Source organism: Ptychodera flava, chromosome 12 (genome assembly GCF_041260155.1).
Source record: "Ptychodera flava strain L36383 chromosome 12, AS_Pfla_20210202, whole genome shotgun sequence".
NCBI classification, from domain to species: Eukaryota; Metazoa; Hemichordata; class Enteropneusta; family Ptychoderidae; genus Ptychodera; species Ptychodera flava.
In genome coordinates, this window is record NC_091939.1 from 9,753,263 (window position 1) to 9,775,391 (window position 22,129).

Sequence of the window (22,129 nt, forward strand, 5' to 3'; positions counted from 1 at the left end):
ATGTCAACTCCAAGGTCACAGCAGCGATCTGGCTTCAGACACAGTCATGGACCTGGACACGTCGTCCCTGGACAGCGACTTTTTCCGAGTGTACAGAACACTAAACCTGGCAAGAGTGTCCATCCATTTCACAGTGGAAGTGGATTTGAAAATCACAGTCAAGACACATACACCCTGATGCGAGAGAAGGCCATGCTGGAGGGACAACTAGAAACTCTGACATCCGAGGCAGAAGGAGCCATCAAGGAGAGAGCCGAGCTCCAGAGTCAAGTCGCAGCTCTCAAAGTACAGCTTCGAAATCAAAGCTCGTCAGCCGAAAATGCAGCCCATGAGAGATCAGCCCTTGCTGTAGACTTAGAAACTCTGAAACAGAACAGAGCTCAGCTTCAGCAGAAGGTATTGGAACTTCAGAGCAACCTGGAAAATAAGGACAGCAGCATCAGAAAACTGACGGCAGAGATCAAGTCAGCACAGGAGGCCAATGAGAAGCTTTTCCAGAAATTAGAACAGCTACGGATCAATATCACAACCAAAGAGACGTCCGTTTCCATGCTGAAAGAAAAGATTGCCACACTACAGCATGAGCTTGCGGCAGCTCAACAAGAGTCGTCGCAGTCGGCTGGTGAAATTGCCTCACTGGAAACTGACATGCAGGCGCTGGTGAACACCAAGGAGTGGTTCCAAGATCAGCTGCAGCAGGCCCAGGAAGCCAAGGGAAAGCTACAACAGGACCTGGCCAAGGCACGCACCAATGCAGTAACACAGGGAACAAAGATCGAGAACCTGAAAACCGAGAATGCGCGAATCAGGCAGCAACTCACTGAGACACAACAGAGGGCGCTGCAGGAAAAGGAAATGTTGGCCAGGCACCTAGAGGCCATTGAGACGGATATGTTGAACCGAGAAGCGGCCTTTGAGCAAATGCAACGAGAGAGACAGGCAGCAGAAGAAGCTGTCAGTTTGAAGATGATGAAAGTGGAGGAAGACAAAAACCAACTAACAAACCTGATTACGACATCAGTCCAATTGGAACAGCAACTGGAGAAAACAAACAGAGCATTGTATGTGAAAGAAGCAGCGCTAGCTGTGTTGGAAGAAGAAAAGAAAGAACTTGTCAAGCGATTGACACTAGCACAGGTAAGGAACAACTGTTTTGATTTTATGTTGCAAAACAATCCTATCAAAAACTTTCCGTAGAATGTTAATTCCTCAATATGTCAACAGTCGATTCCACAGCTTTAGTGTTGAGACCATGATTCAACTTTTTTTGTCTTTCAGGAATCAATCACTTCTAGGGACCACCAGATAGAGTCACTGGAAACCAAATGTGTGGATCTCGAGGTCAAGTTGAGGGAAATGCGAACGGAGACCTCCAGTCAGGATGAGCTGGTACAGCAACTGAAGGAGGAGAAGATAGCACTGGAGACAGCCCTGGCCACCGCAAACGAAGAGAAGAGATCGTTTGATTTAGCCTGTCAGAATCTACAGACAGATATGGTGAAAGTGGAGAAGAGTTTCAAACAGATGAAACAAGAACTACAAGTGAAGGTGACACGGTTGGAGGAAGTGGAGAGAGAGAAGCAAGAGACCATAGTCAGATTTGAGGAGGCCAAGCAGCAGTTAGCTGAACAGAAGAAGACAGCTCACAGTTACAGTGTGGATGTACAGGGAAAGAGCAAGCTGGTTGAAGAGCTGAAGAATAGCAAGGGTTCGCTTGAAGCGGAAGTGACAGCCATGGGGAAGAGGATCCAGCATCTGGAAAACAACTACCAGGCAGCGCAGCTGGAGAAGGAAAGCCTGGAAAAGGAGCTGCTGAGAACACAGGATGGAATTTCCGACCTGAAGTCAGAGCTGCAGGCAGCGTTGGAAGGAAAGGCACACCTTGAGGGACAGATTGAAATGATGAGTGCAGAGAGGGAGACATACGCCATTCTGATTGAGGAGAACAACTACCTGAAGCAGACACTGGCAGAGCAGCAGAGCAGCTCACACAGAGAGATCGCCGACCAGAAAGCACGGCTGCTCCGTCTCAACGCAGATCTCAACAATGCACAGAAGGAGCTCAGAGAGAAGCAGAAGTCATACGACTCCACTGTCAGCACGCTGACCAAGAAACTGAAAGAGGCCATGGAGAACAAGCAGAGAGCAGAGCTGGAGCTGCAGAGTGTGCACAGCCAGGTGCAGAGTGCAAAGGCCGACAAGCAGGAAATGCTGGAAGCCGAGGTCCAGTCCCTGAAGGTGGAACTGGAAACCGTGTATATCAGGAAGCAGACTCTGGAAACAGAGCTGCATGAGCTGCAAGTCAGGATGGTGGATGACACCAATGAATACAGCAGTAAGATTGCCAGGCTGGAGAGAGATCTGCAGACTGCAAGAGAACAGAGCGAACACCAGAAACGAGCCGAGGATTTCAACAGGAAAATGGCATTGGAATTAGAAAGAGAACGTGGAAGGTTGGCTGGTAAGACTCTTGTGTATTTTCTGTATCATCTTTAACCCTTTGAGCACCAAGTCAACTATTGTCACCTTTATAAAATATACTCAAGTCTATTTTTTTCAGAGTTTTGACAAAATTTTGATCAAAAACTTTAGTCAATGAAATGTGATGTCCTCTTGGTCCAAAATTACCGTAAAAATTACAGTAAATTAACAAAAATTGGTGAAATGTTGCCCTAAAGTTTTGGTGGGAAAACATTAAATCACTCAAAGGGTTAATCCATAACAAACTCATGTGAATAGATATTTGTTATTCTGGAGACATTGTTAAAATTACATGCGCTAGCTGCTGACTGCAAACTAAATGTCAGAACTGATCTTAACTTTACAATAAATGTATATCAAAGTTTGTATGAGTGCAAGTGAAAGATAGACAAGTCCAACAAATTATGTAATACTCTTTGTCTACATAGTTTGTTTGTGTACATTGGTAAATGTATTTTCTTTCCTGTACCAATGCATCATTAAGTACATCAAGTAAGTAATGTATGATCACTTGCTCTTGTGTAATGGGATTATCGATATGAGTAATTGGGACATTTCTCGTCAAGAATTGTGGCAAATGACCTGTTCACCTGTCATTGTGCATCGTCCAATAAGTATTTCTCACAATCACTGATGGCCATGGTGGTTACAACAGTGCAGTAACTGCAGTATCGTCTCTGATGTTTGTGGGCTTATAGGTGTCAAGCAAAGCCATGATGCTCTGAAGCACCACACGTCAGTGCTGGAAACGGCACTGGCTAGGAGGGAGTCCTCACTCACTGAAGTGGCCTGCCAGCTGGAAACTCTAAAACAGGAAAAAGAGGAAGAGGAGAGAAAAATGTACGAGAGACTGGATGAATTAAAGGAGGAGTTGGAGAAAGAGAGATCTGGTGCTTTGGAGTACAAAAGAAAGGTAAGAAAGCTTTCTTAAGCTGGATGAGGAAGGGAGTTAGAGTATAAAAAAATTGAAAAAAAGGTATGAAAAGTTAGTTGTACATGAAGACCTAGAGTCAGTCGTAAGCCTTAAAGTTGTGAAGTTAAGACTAAATGTGCCTGTTTGACTTAACTGTACAGCCATGCATGAAGTTCTGATGAAATCTTGTGAGTGTGGTTTGGCAGTGAAAAACTTGCTCTGTTCTTACTCTATGAGTGATGCAATTTGTAACAGTGTTCAGCACTGCATTTTTCTACCCAGTTGACTTTAATTATAGTGATGTAACCCTGTGAACTTTCCATATCTTAATTCCTAAAGACTTTCCATGTTTTCCTGCTCAGAACGTTTCCCACCAACATGTATATTATACTGTGAGCAACATCCATTTCGGGAACACTAAGTTCCTTTATTTTTATTGAAATGAAAACCAATGTATGACTTATTCTCCACAGATGAATGTAGAAATTGATGAGAAGAACAAATATCAGAGGCAGGCGCAGGCAATGACCGCAGACTTGGAACAGTTACAGCTAGAGCTTGACTCCAAGACCAAAGAACTGCAAAACACCAAGGACAACATTGTGAAAGCAAGAGAGGTTAGAATTTTGAGCATAGGTTTTCTGCCTTTTTTTTCATTCAGAATCCAACGTGACACATTCACCAATTGAATCATCCAGCGACTATCCTATTGTCAGTTTCACTGGAGGATTGTTATCAAGACTTGTACAAGACAATGACCGGTTCATTGGATAAATTTTTCAAACCACAACACAGCAAGTTTGGTCAACACTTGGGAAAATTTCCAAATGGACTTTTCGTCAACAATTAGTCTCTGTCTTTTGGCAAGCATTTGGCACAGTTTGAGTTAACATCTGATGTAGTGTGCTAAATTTGTATACACACATGGAAGTAAGTTTTGTAGGTCAGGCTTTGAACATCATTTTAGAGAACCGCCACAAGGGTAACCATGTTTCCATCCAGTTTCCCATACAATTCAACAGAAGAAGGCCTTTGTTTCAGGATATTTGCACCATTGCCGGTGATGTCTCAGCCATTATCCCTTACTTTTTTGCCAATGTGCAGGGTGAGAGACAGCAGAGAGCTGAGAAGGAACAACTCCAACTGCATCTCAAGGGAAGCCGCTTACAGGTTGACAGAATGAAGAGACAACTGGAAGAGAAGGAAGCACAGGACCCTGTACTGCACAACCAGATGCAGGTAATCTATATCCACCATCAATGATACTGTTTGTAATTATCCCCTTGGCTTATAAAGCTTCTGTTGAAGTTGTGTGATCAGTGCTTTTCAAAGACTATGACTTTGAGGGCACTATATTACCTGTGATCTTACTCGCTGTATGTAGCTGGGGTGTCTGATCTGGTGACCTCTCAGGATAGGTCAGATTGTCTGGTGAGGAATTTTCGCTGTATTGCTGCACATGAATAGAACCAGCAATGATAAATGAACTGACAGTAGGAAAATAAACATGAAAAATTCATTCTGTCATATGAAAATTTGCCAATTTTTTCTTGCCGTGATCGAAACTTCATATATCGTTATGCTCCCAAATAGCTCTATAGAAGGTGATATGAATTTTAATTTCATTGAAATGTGCTTCTGGAGGACTTTGCTTTTACTCGCTAAGCATTAAGATCCACTGAAAATTCATTCATAGTACCAGCATAAGGGATTTTCTTCCAGTCAATTACACAGCTAGCCATGAGAGGAATAAGCAATTGACGTTGTCAGTCTGTTCTGTATTGTGTACCTTTTGTGACCATTTCTGTCGTGATCAGAGTATTTGCTCCTGCTTGTTGACATTCATGAATGTTGATGTGTATTTTTGTCTATGAAAAGTTCAGCAAATGTCAGCCAACCCACGCATGTTTTCAAAGCAATGACTTGCCACTCCAGCATCAGTTTATCGGAGTATCACTGAATATCATACAGCAAATAAATGCATAAAAACTGTATCATGTAATATGTTAGGTGACAGTGTGTTTGTAATTCTCAAAGTGGCAGCATTCTAAAAACAGAGCTATATAAAAAATGCTGTGCTCGCACAGACCAGGTGATAAACAAGGCAGTGACCTTGAAGCATCATTGTCAGGAAGTAGCCACTCTAGAAGATTAAAATTGTGCCCTTATGGTGAATGTACCCTGAATAGGGACGTCAAAAGCAAATAATTTGGGTGACTTTGCCCTTTCAGTTCAACCACAGACAGTAGAGGGGGTTCCCCCTCTGCTGTCTATGGTTCAACAGAACCTGTTTATTTGGTATGGTCAAATGACTGTCCACTGGTGTCCAGATATTACTGCACCTTGCTTTTCAGTAGTCTGACAAAAGAAAGCGAGAGAAAACAGTTCTATCAAGCACTATTTCAAGATGATTCCTGCATGTTTTCTCAAACACTTTCAGTTCTCAAAATGGTTGTAGGCAGAGTAAGAAATGAACACCTGTCCAGGGCAAGTACATTTGTAGCCAGGCAGGTGGAAATGTTTACAGTTAACCTGCCTAACGGGCAAGCCACAGCAATTGTAAGCTTTGATTTGCTGAGTCAGAGGTTAATGTACTAGGGGAGTGTATGCATAACATTCTTAACAGGGCAGTTATCGTTTTTCTCAGGCAAGCAACTCGTCAAATTTAACTGCCTGGACATCTGCTTGTTATTTGCCACTGTTGTTTGGGTCCATATGAATTTACTGTGCCGTCCTAGTAAAGTGCCACAGTAAACAGTGGCTTGGAAGACTGACTGTCTTTGGTGCTACAAACTGATGATTTCAACACATGTCTAAAAAGAAAATTATAAAATCCTATTTGGCGTATCACCAGACTGATATAAAGCCAACTCCAAAAAAATCACCACAATTTTTTAATAAATTCAGAACTGCTGCAAATTAAGTGTAGTTCAGAACAGGGGGCATTTGTGAGTTCGTCACTGCAATAGTTGTTTGATGTAAATAAAGCCAACCTATTCATCTGTCAAAGCGAAGATAGACAAACTAGATGTTACCGTGTCTGTGAAGCTAAAATGCTCTCAGAGACATTCAGACTCAAACTTTTACAATTATTTTCTGATCTACCACTGGTGGGGGGCTCATTTTTAAAGCTCATAAAGCAAGAACAATTTTCACCGTCATACTCTTTTTCAAAATCGAAATGCTGTTATTCCTTGTAGAGTTAACACAGGGATGGCAGCCATTTTAGGTTTCAAATAACGGTAAATGTCAGGTACTTTGTTTCTCTAGTACCAAACTTTGTGCTGTGATCCTTGATTTTTGTACTTGATTTGGTGAGAGAACAGTTAAAGGTTTCACTTAGGAAAAGTTTTAGCAAAAGTTTTGCATGTTTGAGGCCCATAGTACCTCTAATAAGAATGTACCATAAAAAGACATTTCAGCTAGATAGAAAGTTACACAGTCAGTAACCTAAAGATGTAGAGTTGATCACAGCTTGTCATCAATGATTTTGTAATTTGCAAGTGGAGTGATACCTCTTTCTATCAGAGGATTTACGGTAAACTAGTGACTCACATTTTCATTTTGCATTTGTATTTTGTATTCTTTAGACACTGTCATGGGAGAATGAGCAATTTCAACACGAGGTGGAGGCACTGCGTGAACAGCTGTCATTGGCTGAAAAGAGACAGCAAATTGAAGTGGATGGCATTCGCAGTGCCCTGCAGGTGAGTTTCATGACACTAGTCAAAGAGTTCCGGGGTCCAGCCCCAAGGGATGTCACGTTTACTGTTAAATTTACAATAGGAACAGCTAGGAAACTGGCTTCATTATATTTGAATGGGGGAGAGTATTGTTGTGTAGATTGCAGCATAGACCCTCGAGAAGCAGTGCCCTGCAGGTGAGTTTCATGACACTAGTCAAGGAGTTCAGGGGTTCAGCCCCAAGGGATGTCAGGTTTACTGTTAAATTTACAATAGAAACAGCTAGGAAACTGGCTTCAGTATGTTTGAATGGGGATAGTATTATTGTGTAGATTCAGGTATGTAAGGGTCCCAAATTCGACAAAGTGAGCGTCGAACTGAGCGTGGCAAAAGACAAAGTGAGCGTCAAACTGAGCGTGGACAATGACAAAGTGAGCGTCGAACTGAGCGTTGGAAATGGCAAAGTGAGCGTCGAACTGAGCGTCAAACTGAGCGTTGGAAACTGACAAAGTGAGTGTCAAACAGCGTTTGATACAAAGTAAGCGTCAAACTGGGCGAAAAAAAGAAGAACTGAGTGCTAAAATGTAGCGAATATGCGAAATATAGCTTGCATGGGTGCTCAGTTAGCGCGTACTGGATAGTACACGATTTGCCAGTTGGCTAATAAAAACGTGTTTACAATGATGCGCGCAATATTGGTGTCATAATTACAGTTAATTACAGTTTACTCTTCGTAGTCAAAAAGAATAAGAGATAGGAGTCAAGGTCCTGCAGTCGACGGACCTCGATGGAGCAATATATGTCAATCACTATCTGTAGTGTGCATGTATGTGAGTAGACAAATGGCAGGCAGAGCGAGGTCAAATATACGTCATTCTCTATGGGTTGACCGAGACTGAAAAGTTTTGAGCCGATCATAAGCTTACGCCTGAAGCCGAAAAAATTACTGTAACTTTCACTTTTTCGGGTGAAAGATGTTCTTTCACATTGCTTTAATTCTGAAACATTTGTCATGATAAGACATTGTTCGGCAATCGTGATGTCAAATGGATAGAAAATCTCGGTCATCACATGCACAGAATCCCACGTCCAAAAAACGATCATCGCATAGAGTGTCACGTTCAGCAAACGATTTCCAGACAATGTGTTTATTCAGGCAACGTCTAAATTGACCTTTCAACATCAAGAGTCTTGGGATAACAAGTCTGATTTATGTAGAATCATTATTGAACGTACGCGAACTGTATGTCAGTCAAGTTTAGCCACCCTGACAGGACTTCAAACAAATCAAGTTCATGGAATTTTCAGTGCTGCAGTGGGCTCAACCCTCTGAGCATAGGGAACCCAGAAGTCTGGTTGTTGTTGTTGTTGTTGTTGTTGTTGTTTGTATTGTTGTTTATGTTTATTAGTCGTGTTTTTGTTGTTGTTGACCAATAAAATTCAACGAACATAACTGTTGTGTTGTTGTTAATGTTTCAAGCGTAACGTAGATGTCATAAGAAACGCTACAAGGACACTTGGCCCGATACAACTGCCGGCCATATGCTAACGCGTACACTCTCTTCATACACTTAAACAGTGTATAATTATAAAAAATGACAGGAAGATTCATGAAAATTGGTAAAATGTCCCTCAAAAATTTTGTTGGGAAAAATCGCCGTCATGGATATACAAAAATGGTGCCGGTGAGCGGCGTCGCTTGACAAAACGTCGGCATTTTATGGCGATCAGCGCAGAAATGATCTGAGAAATTTTACTGTGCAGCTACAATAGTCCACAGACACATTCATTCAAAATCATCAAAATGCAGAGTGATTTTTATCTAGAGAAGCGTGGTCCGTAGCGGCACATATCCCGGGCCCCGTCGCGACTATGGTAATATCGATGCGTGCAGAGCCGTAAACTACGTCGATATGTCGGTCAATTTATATTTTTCTTGATTATTTCATAGTGATCGCGCCAACTAGATTTGCAATATCTCTATCACTCTGTAAAAAACTACAATGCTATCAACACAAGACATTAACATAGGTGTCGTGTGATAAACACATAAATATTTCTAGTTTATTCCTTGCTTACATTCATCGTTCTGTTAGCTCAAAGTTCAAAGAATACCTACCACTCTGTAATCTTGAATGCAGAGCTTCGGACTTCAAAACAATTATACCAGCAGCTTATTTATTGACACGAACTTTATAGCAGAATGCTTTCTTTATTGAACGTGTTTATGAAGTGATGATAAACTTGATCGTAGAATTGCTCCAAGTCTGTAGGCATATAAATATCAAAATGGCATAAATTTAAGGAATAAACTTCGCCTACCCGGTTGTTCGCATGTCGGGTTGGTGATAGGCTGTTACGTAGTTGTGGGTGAACGATGTGGCTAAAACGTCGCAACCCATCGTAGCAGTTAGCCAATTTTAACTGGTAATTTCAGTGCCTTCTTTATTGAGTACAAGGACATTCATGCTGCTATCAAATATAGATAAAAATAGACACGACAAATTGTCCCCAGACGCGATGTCGATATTTGCTATCATGGAATGGCTCTACCGATGTATGACCAGAGTTTTACTTCCCGATCTCGCACAAATTGAACAAAATTTGGATGTCGTAATTAACTTGAACTTTACATCTGATAAATTGTCAACTATTTTTTTGACATCGATTACACCTAAGCATGTTAGGGGGTGTTCGTGAAATGCACCTTTTGTTCGGTATTTAGTTTGCAATATTTTACAGATGGAAGAGAACTGAACATAAGCTTCCCCAACAGTGACAACGTACTAGTTTATTTGACCAAGACGTAGATGTACACGCTCTCTCTCTCTCTCTCTCTCTCTCTCTCTCTCTCTCTCTCTCTCTCAAAAAAATACTGCAAACTGTAGCCGTTCATGCCATTTAGCGCTGTGCCTGCGGTATTTCCGCGATCGTTAGGAGTAGAAGAGGTGTGAATGATTCACTTCCAGTCTGTGGTAAATGACTTTTCATGAATATTCAGTCTCTGAGCAGCGGTAATCCTGGCGGTAAGCGAGGCAGAGGTATAAAAATGATAATTGTCATGGCCTTGAAGCGAAATCTGTTCGGAAAGATTATCTACCTGAAACAGGGCAACAGTAACAGGGAATGTCAACTCATACCAAATCATTTTGCGGGATTGACGACTCATTGGGTAACGCCATAGTGAATGTAAACATCGACCTGGCGGGACGCGATCTCACAGCTGATGGCAAAATTAATTATACCACATCCTATCGTTGGAGGCGCCATCATGTTCACTTTGACGCTCACTTTGACGCTCAGTTTGACATTTTCCACAAAGTGCTCGATCGCTCAGTTTGACGCTCAGTTTGACGCTCAGTTTGCCATTTTCCACAAAGTGCTCGATCGAGCACTTTGACGCTCACTTTGTCAATTTTTGGGGTCTTACATACCTCGTAGATTGCAGCATTGACCCTCAAGAAAAACTTTCTCGAGGGTCTATGATTGCAGTGGGCTTTATTGCTTGGAATATCATTGCTGTTCTGGAAGCTTTGAAGTTATATTTTACCCCTTCAAAGTCTACATGTACATAATTATATACAAGTAGAGTGGGAGAAAAAATCAGTGTTTCCCAAACTTTTCTTGTGAAACAACGGATGCGGTGAGGTTAACTGCTTTTACTAATCATATCTGATAATTTTATGACAATGGAAAATAAGGAAATATACATCGCTGGAGAGAGACAAACAATGAATGTTAATTTCGGTAAATCTAATTCTCTTTTCAATGATTCAAGTCTGATTCAAATAGATAATTAACTGCAACTTTCAATAATATTTTTCAATATTTCATGAGGCTGTCTCACAATGTATAATAGAAACAGCATACCGTATACAGTTGCTGCACTGTAGAACGTCATATCCACTGGACTCATGCCAGCTACAGCTTGTCACTCAAACAACATTATGGAATGCATGATTGGGTGGAAAGAGGCTTGATAAGATTTCTCTGCAATAAATCGTAAAACCATTGCAAAAGTTATCATATGCTATTTCATGGGATTTCCTTTAAACATTTTTCCAAATCAGTAAATACAGTCAAACTTGTCGTAGTGGTCACCCCTTACAGAGCAGTCACCTCCCATTAGTGGTCATCTTGTGGCAGTCCTGTAAACAATTTGCATGTTAAAGGCCCTCTACAGAACAACCACCTCTCTTGTGTGGATAGTGACCGCATGTAATCGCTCCCAATTTGGTACAAAACCTGTGTATAATGGTCAGCATATCTAACTTTGTATGAAGTCTTTAAAAAATTTCTGAATGATTTTATATCTGCATTAAATTCTTTCTGAAATTAAATGCTTTATTATTGCTATTATCTTTACCTACTATACCACTCGGCAAATTACCTACACTGAAAGTAATGCCTCACCCACCCTCTATGGAAAGGCCACCTCAATACTGTGATCATGTTTTCTCGGTCCCTTGTGTGACCACTATACACAGATTTGACAATAAAGAAGATGGTAATTGTGGCTTGTTAAAATTGTGTATTGTTTTATCTGAACTGTGGCTCGTGCATTCAAACGCATACACATACAACCTTTGGAAGGCAAGTAAACATGTACAATCGTCAAATGGTGTTTTTTCTATTTTTGATAAATGCAGATTTTGTGAACAGAAAACCTGAATATGTTTATCTAGATTGATTAACAAGTCCTTCAAGGCAAGAATAGCGCCCACAAAACTTAAAATTGTCATTGAAAAAATCCTTCCTTTGACAAAAAATTGTGGTTTCATTTTGAAATAACATGTTTGCCCTTCGGCATTTCCAACCGCAAAGGAACTTCTCCACCCACGCCAAAACCTGTCAGTGAATTAAATACAATGTAGGTATTACTCTTCTGAAGATTTAGAAAGGAAATTTTTAAATGCAGTTTGTTCAAAGAAGGGTAGTGACAAAGGGATGGGGGAATCCTGTGGTACTGCCAACGTTGAAATGTGATTCAAAACATAGACCTGTACCAGTTTTTTAACGTCACTTAAGCTGCCAATTGCCAACTACTAACTAGTGTATTATGTATTCATACTGAAGAGAATACAGATGGGTTCATAATCTGACCTGAATTTGAAGTACTGTACAAGATATCTCTGTGAATAATTATACGACGAACTTGGTTATTTGAGGATGTATATTTATACTAGCCGTGCCAAAAAAGTATATAATAATGAAATTTGGTGTTTAGAATGAAATTGATATCTATAAACTAGTTATTTACCGTATAAAACCTGTTTTGTAAACCAAGGATGCCAGAAAAAGGTGCAGGAAATTGTACATTTATATATTTCCATGTAATTTAGTGATTCCTCTGTGGCTTTAAGTTACGGACATACATAAAGCTTTCAAGGTCCTCCAATTTTCATAGAGTATGACCATTACAATAGTAGCTCTAATCTTATTTTTGACAGATCTCTGACTTTTCTGCCCTAGGGGAATCAAAACAAATCCTGCAGGTTTTTTGTATTGATGGACGCGTATTGCTGGTAATGACTATATCCAAGAAAAACAATGTAGCCACTTTGTGATATTCTTGTGGTTGCTTCACCATCCTTCATCAAAATACTTCGTACATGTAATGTGCCGCCCCAGATTTATTGGCAGTGATCACAAAAAGCAGTATTTGCTCTTTGACTTGTCATGTTTTTCTCAAAAGAGTTCAACTTTGGAAAATGAACTAATTGTTGCTGAAGTTCAAACATGTTTTAAAACACACAGCCCATCCAACACTGCTCCTGGGTTTTCCACGCCATCGTTAATAGGGTAGCGTTTCAAAACTAATTTTCAACTGCGCTGCTCATTCTTACGTTTAATATGTGAAGTTCTTGCAAATTTTTTTTTTTTTTTGAAATGTACAAGGGATACCACAGGTTTACCATAACATTTAAATTTAAATCGCCCACATCAGACTGATGTATGAGTTTGAGTACATTAAACCTACTTAAGCCATGAGCAAGAGGTTAATGTGACATGCAAAACAAACTTGTTTACAATGTAGCATCAAAATAATATACATGAGTGGAGCCTCTGCTGTGAGAAATGAATCCATTGCATACAACTCACAATGTCAATGTCATCGCCAGTGGCAAGCTGAAGTCTGCAATTTACCGTACTTGATGTTGAGTTGTTTAGGTATTCAAAAAGTACATGGACTTGTGTTGTGAGAAGGTTTAGCATTCATAGGAAACAAATTCCTCTGAGAGTCTCATACAATATATCAGTAAGTTTGCTATAAAGTTACGTGGTACAGTGTTATTTCCAGCTTTCTATCTGCTTACATACCAGATGTCATAATTTGTTTATGGTCTCAATATGTGTGCATTGTACGTTTGTGTAAAATTGAGGTTTGAAAATAGCATAAACTGAACTCAAGTGATCATGACATGGAAAATCACTCTCTTTCAGAATGAAGAAAATTGACTCCCTAAGTTTGTGATTTGTAATACTAGAAAAAATGTTTGATGTTCTATTTCAGGGGAGTTAGAAAGCTCTACTGAATCCCAATTTGATTGATACAGTGTTCCAGTTCAGTGAACTGTTTGTTAAGGATGTACGATCGGAAAAATATAAGCGTACTGCGCCGATTTCCGCGCAGAAATGTATCCATAGTAACCACGCGCGCATAGTGACGTTCCGAACGTTTTTGCGTTGTACAAAATGTCGTCTGCAGGTAAAGGAAAGTCGCGCCAAGAAAATGTTCAGCGTGCCCTCAAAACACGCTGGAAGGTACGAGAATTCAGCAAAGAGGAAAAAAATGTCCGTAACCTGTATGGCGTAAGCCGTAAATCTGAAGTGTGACGTCTGATTCGCTATACAAGAGCAGGTCGTGGTTTAGGCCTAATTCCAATGATTGTGTCGCTAGTAGGCTAGACCTACCTGAGAATGGAAGAATGGCCGTCACATTGTCGATTTGAGTGAACTAGCCTGACACTTGTGTCAGTTGTGGGCTTGCCTTTACGATTGTCATCGTGTATTGGAGAAACGCCAAGTTAACGGCCTCGGCTCCTGGCTCCACGTAGTGTGACAACTTACTTAGCCTGCAGCGAAGTCAACCTAATCCCCACCGATAAGCGTCACGGCAATAAATATGACGTCATTTTTTGTATGCTGTATTAATATATAGACTCTAAAAAGTAGAAGAACCTACAAGTCTTTGCTTTGTTCTGTCATTTCCCTCTCATTGAAGTTTACAGGTAGGCTTGAATCATGACCATGCCTGGAACGGACGTACAAGGCCACTGCAGGTAGCCGCTGCAGGTCAGCAGCATTTGAAGAGCGCCCTCGCGCGACGAACCCGGGAGAGCATGGATTTTGCACAATTGTGAAAAATCGAGCTCGGTGACCTACTAAACAAAATGTGGTTTTGAAAAATTCACAAAAAGAGCTATTATTTGGCAAAGTTTGAGAAAATTGACATTAGTAGAAACTATCAATAATTGATAAATTACCCTCTCCCATTCCTAAAATTTGGGGCATATTTGTTGCAATTTTGGTTAAAAAATAAATATGATGACTTTTTAACTCAATTTTAATGTAAGTAAAATCTTCAAAGTAGCTTAGGTTTATAATTTCTTTATTCTTTTACAGTGTAAACGTGAAAAATGCAATCATGATATAAATATGAAAATGATGACCTGTTTTATTGATTTTTAGTGATTTTGTGAAAAACCGTGAATTTTTAATGTCATTTTGTAAAAAAACAAGCGCGGTGACCCCATCTTTTTTTCCCAGTTTTGGACTATTCACATATGTAGGTATTCAAAAATCCCCATTTGAAAAAATTGACATTACTTTTTCCGATCGTACATCCTTAAGTCAGGCATTTTATTAGGAAGCAGACATATGCCTCCATGCATGCAAAGTTGTAGTTCATAATGAATCACAGTTGGTGGGTATTTTTGGTAATGGCTGTCATGTATCCCTTGGTATATGTACTGGTCACCGCTTCCGAGAACAAACTGAGAACAAAGTGGCTTCACCTTTGAGTTCCAATGCATGGTGTCTGTGCTATGCAGCCAAGCGTGATATAAGAGGATAAAGCAGTAGGCGTCTGCAAGGCTAGGCATCTTTTCAAAGTATTGCACTTCTCCAGCAGCGTCTGTCCGTACGATCTATTAAAGAAAGGCTTTGAATTTCAAGCCTTGTGGAAAGTTCGTGACAATGAATTTGATGTCCTGGAAAGACTTGAAAAATTGATAATCTACCCACAATTTTCATAATGACTTGATGATCAGTCATGATATCATAAAATTGATGCAGAAAATGATGTGTAAAAATACTCTATTTTCAAAATGATCAAAATGATATCTGGACAATGTTATTTTGGACTTCAAAAAGTCCTTGAAAATTTTAGCACCTGTCAACCCTGTTTCCCATGTAGTGTGGGGTTGTAGTCATGCAAAATCAGCAAAGCTTTCCAAACTTCCTTGGAGTTTCAATCCTGAAAATATGATATGTGAAAAGCATTCTTGACCTTCATATTATGGCATGTGCCCAGAAGACATATTATTTGAAACACTCGTATGTAGAAGCATTGTGGTTTCTCTACAATCACAAGAGGGGTTAATGACTTAAATTCTTATCACTTTTACTGTGGGTTATAGCTGTTAGTGCCTTCTCTGAGTTCACTTGGATCTCATTGGCACCAGAGAGTAACACATTCTCACTGACATTTTTACCTCTTCAGTTTGGTGAGTTGTATTTTCTTTTACGTGCCTTTTCATTTGAGGAAAATTGTGGGTTGAAAGATTGAGAGGTACAGATTTTTATTGTTTATTTTGAGTGAGAGAATGGTTGAAAGTTTCATTTAGGAAAGTTTAACTCTTTCACCCCATTTCCCTCTGTACCTGTCTAACTTTACCATAGGAAAGAATTGGATTGGTACAAACCATGGTGGTGAAAGTGTTACACAAAGGTTTAAGTCTTTCACCTTCAAGGCATATACTTCCTTAACACCTTCGTACCCCTGTGTTCATATCTCCTGCATAGTATCTTCAGGATAGTCTACCTAGGCATAGCAGTTCACAGTCAATCAATCTAGCCTAGATTCCTTTTCCGTCCGCTTGCCTCCGTACCTCCGTACCCACTACCGTCTAGCCTCGTGAGCAGTTTTTCGAGCTGCATCGTAAAAACTGCTCATTTGAATGTCAATGGTTGCCAGCTGAGACCGTGACGTCACTAGCGTCCCTTGCCAAGTCAATCACTGAAAATGACCTTCTCATGATTGGCCTATGACTTGGCTGGGCAGAGCTCATTAATATTCATAATGCCCAATTACGGCACAGTCTGTGGCTAGTTTTCGTCGCGGCAATTTCGCACATGTCAACAGAACATGTCCACATCGACTGAACGATTTTTCTATCGCGCTCAACATTAAGAATTACAGTGTTGCGTGTTGCAGACAAACTCACCTATATATGTTTTGAATGTTTCGAGATAGAAAGGCAAAACTACGATAGAATAACGAGCTGGCTAGGACAGAATTTGGAAGTGACGTCGTTTACTGCTGATGTTATCAGCGAGATTCGGCATTTGTCGACATCCGCAAGATGCCACTATGATGTTATCTGGACAATCGGCTCTTTGATTAACTAATTAAAAACAGACGTTTAAAAATCATGAAAATGAATTTGAATAAAAAACACGAGTGGTTGCAGTGGCTGCAAGATGACATCGTGTCTGACGAAAACCCCGGTAATTTTCGTTTGAAAGCTCGATCCAGTGGTTATACAAAGGTCAACGACATAACATTGAGAAAATACTGGACATAAGAATGCACACGAAAACCACAGATACGTTTCAATTCCTACATAGAACATCATGCCACCCAAAATCTACCTTTAAAGGCCTGATCAAAGGCGAAACACTAAGGTACATCAGAACTTGCAACAATGAGAATGACTTTAGTGCTAAAGTCAATTCATTCAATGCAAGATTAGTTGAACGTGGCTACAAACAGGATGAAATCTCTAGAATTACATCACAAACAAAGTTCGCCACCAGAATTACGCAATTACAACACCAGCGAACAAAAAACAGAACGAAAAACACACTTGTGTTCACAACAAGATATAGCCCATACATAAAGACACAAGCTATCAAACTAGCTCTGTGTGAAAACTGGGAGCATATAGAAAAGGACGAAACGTTAAGGAATTTATTCCCTAAACAATTGATCATCGCATGCAAAAGAAATACGAACATCAGCGACACACTAAAGTCCATTGCATTAGAAACAAGTCAATGAACGAACGAACACATTACGATCCAAACATAAGCATTCTGGCTTCACTGCTAGAAGAACAGGAGATCAACAATATCGACATGACATAAAACAAAAAAGATATACACATATCTTAGGCGACTGAGGAAGAGACCGCTCTGGTTTCGAAACGTGGGGATGAAAAAAGAGTCACCGCTGTCAAGGACACATCTGACTATGCCCACGTCTCGCCATGGCTTATTTTAAAATTAACGACTCGCTTGTTAATTTCCACACTAACAGCCAAAACACAACTCAGACACTAAACACACCAAAGCACATACAAGACGAGATGGCTGATGTGTGAAGCCACTTTCCCTTTATTACACTTCGTCTTATGTGCTTCGTCAACAACTATTCCAATCACATTTTCCTGGTATGTTTTGTTTTGGAGAATCCGTGAATACTTCGGATTTTCGAGCCACTGTTCAGGGTTGCCAAACACTATCGTGTATTTTCCATCCGATATACCTTCAAAAGGATTACAGGCTAAGTCAATCCATACGTATCCACCATTGAATAGCAAACCCACAACTAACATATATCCGGTAACATCATAAACTGTATTTTTAAATTTGAGCAGGAAGGACACAATTGAATGTAGAAGAACTGTAAGTGAGTTAACATGAGGTGTAACTATCACTTGCGTGATTGTAATGTTAAATTTTACTGAAAATTTGAAAAATTTAATTTTGTCAAAGAACTGCTAATAAATTTTATACCGATTTCTATGAGGATTCAATCTGTGATTGCAAGGGAATTAACATCTTCATGCCTGTCAGAATGTGACGAAGTGAACAAGTATTACTATTGTCAAAATGTTTTAATGCTTCACTTGTCAATTGTTGACTCATTTTCAAACCTGTTGAGAAAACTAACTTTTCAAAATCTTTGTTTTCCTTCTTTTGAAAATCTGAAATTTAATTCTTCCATTAGGCCAAATAAAATAATTGTGTGTTTCCTTAAAAAATTAGCTTTGGTCTGAGGAATTTTTTCTCTTTGTTTGCTGAGACCCATAAAATATGGCAAAATTTACTCGAAATTTTTTTGAAATGCGAAAAAAATATGTAGGGTTGGTGGGGTTTGTTAGGGTAGTTTGGTTACTGGAAATATACATATTTTTTAATTGATCTTAGAGTTAACTTCAAGGAAGGCAGTTACTGGTAGTTCTAATTTCAACCATCTGTAAATTTGTGGCAATTTGCATATCTCTAATCCCACACTTCGCACAGTGACCCTGTATTCTATTGATAATAGAGAGAAGAGCTGTTGTATTCAGAAGTATAAAATTTCAGAAATTTAAAATTTTTCACTGAGGTGTTTGTAAGCTTCCAAGAGCATTGAAGAAAGGAGTGACTTCCAGTCTAGACTGTAACATTCAGACATGAAGTATACATTTAGCATTAAGGTGTGTGTGCGCTGTCTTATAATATATCTATGCATTGCTTCAAGTGCGTGGGTAATGAACCTATATTTCCATAACCTGCTTCATGCTTCAACTGATTCAACAAATGCATGCTAATCCTGATATTGTCTCCATGAGGCCTGTCTGAGTCACAGATGTACTGTAAGAACATGGAACATCAGCCAGCAAATAGGAACAAACTTGTATCAGCGTGTTCTTGTGATCGTCATAGCAAAATTACATTTCCAAGTGAAATAACTTTAACCAGACCTGAAACCCCCCCCCCCCCAATATAGTATAGGGGTAATTCAGGGAAGTGGCCAGAAAGTCAGACCTGAAGATGTGTAATTTGAATTTATTTTAAATTGTGAGGTAGTGAAAAATCATGCTATAGCAAGCTATTGTTAAAGCTGTCCAGTACATGGCAGCTTTTAACATCTGAGGGGGTTTTTTGGTACTTGCGAGAGCAGACTACAGCGTTGACAATTGGATTACTGGCATGAGGATTGTTACATTCAAAATGCGTACAAATTTCTTTCAAAGCTAACCATGTCATGCCAAACCGTAAAAGCAGAACTAATTGATTGCCCAGGTATTTGAGCTTATGGCTTTGTGTGTATTTGTCAACAACCAAGAGGGAATAGGGAAGCAAACGAAAATGCCAATTGTGGACTTGTCAAAATCAAGCCTTTTGTTTGTTTAATTTTTTGTTCCGCTTCTGATGTGATGCAGATACATTATTTGCAAACATATAATGCTACTTGAGTCGGGGACATGCATGTGTGTGAATAGGAAGATCAAGAAAATGGTGTGTGGAGAGAGCTATTCTAAATCGAATCTTGTGTTTGCTCAATCTGTTTGTCCAGTTACTCTTGTAGTCCGATTCAGTTATCTGCTGACATTTAACGCTCCTTGTGTGAAATGATGCGCATGTGTGAATTGAGAAGAAAAGGAATTCATCTTGTAGTAGCTATTCATGTTCAATTTCCATTCATTTTTGGGGGGGCAAACACTCTTCAGATGTCATAGTGAAACTAGCTCATCAAATTTCATGATATTGTTCTCACCATTGGATTGTAGCCCACAGGCCAAAGTGGTGTGTTTACCCTGGTTGCAGTGATGTGATGAGGTTTTTTTCTTTCAACTCTATTCATTGCTAAAAATCATTTGGAGACGGGCCTTTTTGAGCTCCACCACACCCTCTTGATGTGACTCACAAATGTAATCCTGACAGCTGTGCAAGCAATCATCACTCAATACAGATAATTAATTGCCATTTCTGTACAGTCTGTTTTGATTACCACGGTAACAAGCCCTTGTAACCGTCATCGCCCATCCTGCGTAGGTCATTGATTTCACCTCAAAGGTGCTGTGAGGAAAGTCTTATCATATATTCATAGCCTCACATCCAGGGAGTACGATATGGTACACTGTTTACTTATCTTACAACTTGGCTACTTACTGTGACAAGATTAGAATCAATGTTTTCCACTCACAAAAGTTAAGAGCTATAAGATTAGAGGGAAAATCTGAATTTAAATAGTGTTTATAGCAAACATACTGCTTTCATGAGCTTTCAAATAACCCTCTGAAGTGACTTTACCAAATAAATCATGTTTACATTGCTCGATAGGGCCAAGTTTTCAACAGAGATACATGTTCTCACGTCACACCTGGCAATCTTTGAGGCATATTTTTGACATATTTATTTTCATACTCTTTATTGGCCTTGTGTGTGTAATCTTTCTCTAAATTTTATCACAATTCTTATCGTTTTTTTATCAGTTGATAAGCAAAACATTTGTAGATGCAAAACAAGAAACCAGGTGGAATCAGAGAATGGACATTTTCAGCCTACCATTTCTGTGCAGTATTCAATCCCAATTGACAAAATGAAAATAATTTTTTTTCAATATTTTTTTTTTTGTCTTTTCAGACCTCCAAACCGAGTTGGAATCACTGCGTCATGAGCTGTCCAGCACACGTAAAGAGAAGTTCATGTTCCAGGCCAAGATGACAGAGCTGAAGGGCATCCTGAAGGCCACAGTACAACAGAATAAAGTATGCCAAGCAAATATCCTTGCTTCTTTGTGTAATGCTCCTCAGGGCAGATATTCATACTCAAATCTTAAATTCTTTTCTGATCTATCACTTGTAAGGTCACATTACAGTAAGAAAAATTTTCATCGTCGTATTTTTGGAAATCAAAAAATTTATTTTTCACCATAGAGTTAACTCAGGAATGACGGCCATTTGAATTTTCAAATATCGGTAACAGTTGGGTAATTTATTTCTCCTGTACAATGCTTTGCACAGTAACCCCTGACTTTTATTCTTGATTTGGTGAGAGGATGGTGAAAGTTTCATTGGAAAGTTTGAGCAAAAGTCTTAAATCTTTTACTTTCGAGGCGCATAGTACCGTAATTCACATGTGCACAACCGCCCAAGCTTTTCATCCCATTCTCTACATTTCACTTGAGGGGTTTGACCTAAGGGGAGTTACAGGAAATTAGGGATGCTCGGTATCATGAACAGTAATCAATGCCTTCAGTCCAGATGAAACATTCTACATGATATGTGTTTAACTGTCTTCATTGTCAGACCTCTGAATAAAATGTCTTTATAGCGCCATAACTTGTGAAGTGGTCCACAGCTGTACGCAAGCAAAGCAAAACTTTTCAATACCTGTACACCAATGCTGTGAAATTTGTCACAATGAAACACTCCCATTGGATAAATCACTTTCATTGACCTGAATCTTGAAAGCAAGCCCCTCATTAACAGGTAGGGGAAATGGTTTGACCTTTAAACAAGAATAACCTCCCCAGGGTGAATAAGTTAGGAAAATGTTATCAGTTTGAAGAGTGGTTGGGTTTTTATGTCGTTTACAGTTTGCCAGGTGTTCTTTCAGACAGGTTATTGGAAAAGAACCAGGTGTCTAGCATATACGCACTTTATAAACATGTGGCAGGATTCTGTGTTCAGCTAGTGACTTATGTGCAAGGTTTCACTTCCTTAAGGTAGCATGCGCCTCGAAAATGAAAGACTCAAACTTTTGCTCAAATTTTCCTCAAGGGATCTTTAAACCATTCTCTCTCAAAATCAATATTATAAATCGGGGGTCACTGTGCAAACTTTGGTTCTGGAGAAACAAATTGCCAACGATTCACCATATTTTAAATGCAAAATGGCCGCCATTCCTGTGTTATCTCCATGGAGAAAAATTAAAATTGACTTCGAAAAACCAAGATGGTGAAAATTTTTTTGTACACAAAGACTTAAAAATGAGTGCCAACAAGTTGTAGATCAGAAAAGAATTGTAAAAGTTTGAGAGTCTGAATATATGC

The 22,129-nt window shown here is 39.6% G+C and overlaps 1 protein-coding gene across 1 annotated transcript in view; it reads left to right on the forward strand.

The window, feature by feature from the left end:
• Positions 1 to 22,129, forward strand: part of LOC139144925 (golgin subfamily A member 3-like) — a 36,501-nt gene continuing 14,372 nt past the window's right edge. Inside the window, exons 1-7 of the mRNA XM_070715756.1 lie at positions 1 to 1,137; positions 1,279 to 2,461; positions 3,180 to 3,394; positions 3,868 to 4,011; positions 4,499 to 4,633; positions 6,985 to 7,101; positions 20,719 to 20,843. Coding sequence (XP_070571857.1) covers positions 1 to 1,137; positions 1,279 to 2,461; positions 3,180 to 3,394; positions 3,868 to 4,011; positions 4,499 to 4,633; positions 6,985 to 7,101; positions 20,719 to 20,799 — 3,012 coding nt within the window. The 3' untranslated portion in view covers positions 20,800 to 20,843. The remainder of the gene's footprint in view (positions 1,138 to 1,278; positions 2,462 to 3,179; positions 3,395 to 3,867; positions 4,012 to 4,498; positions 4,634 to 6,984; positions 7,102 to 20,718; positions 20,844 to 22,129) is intronic.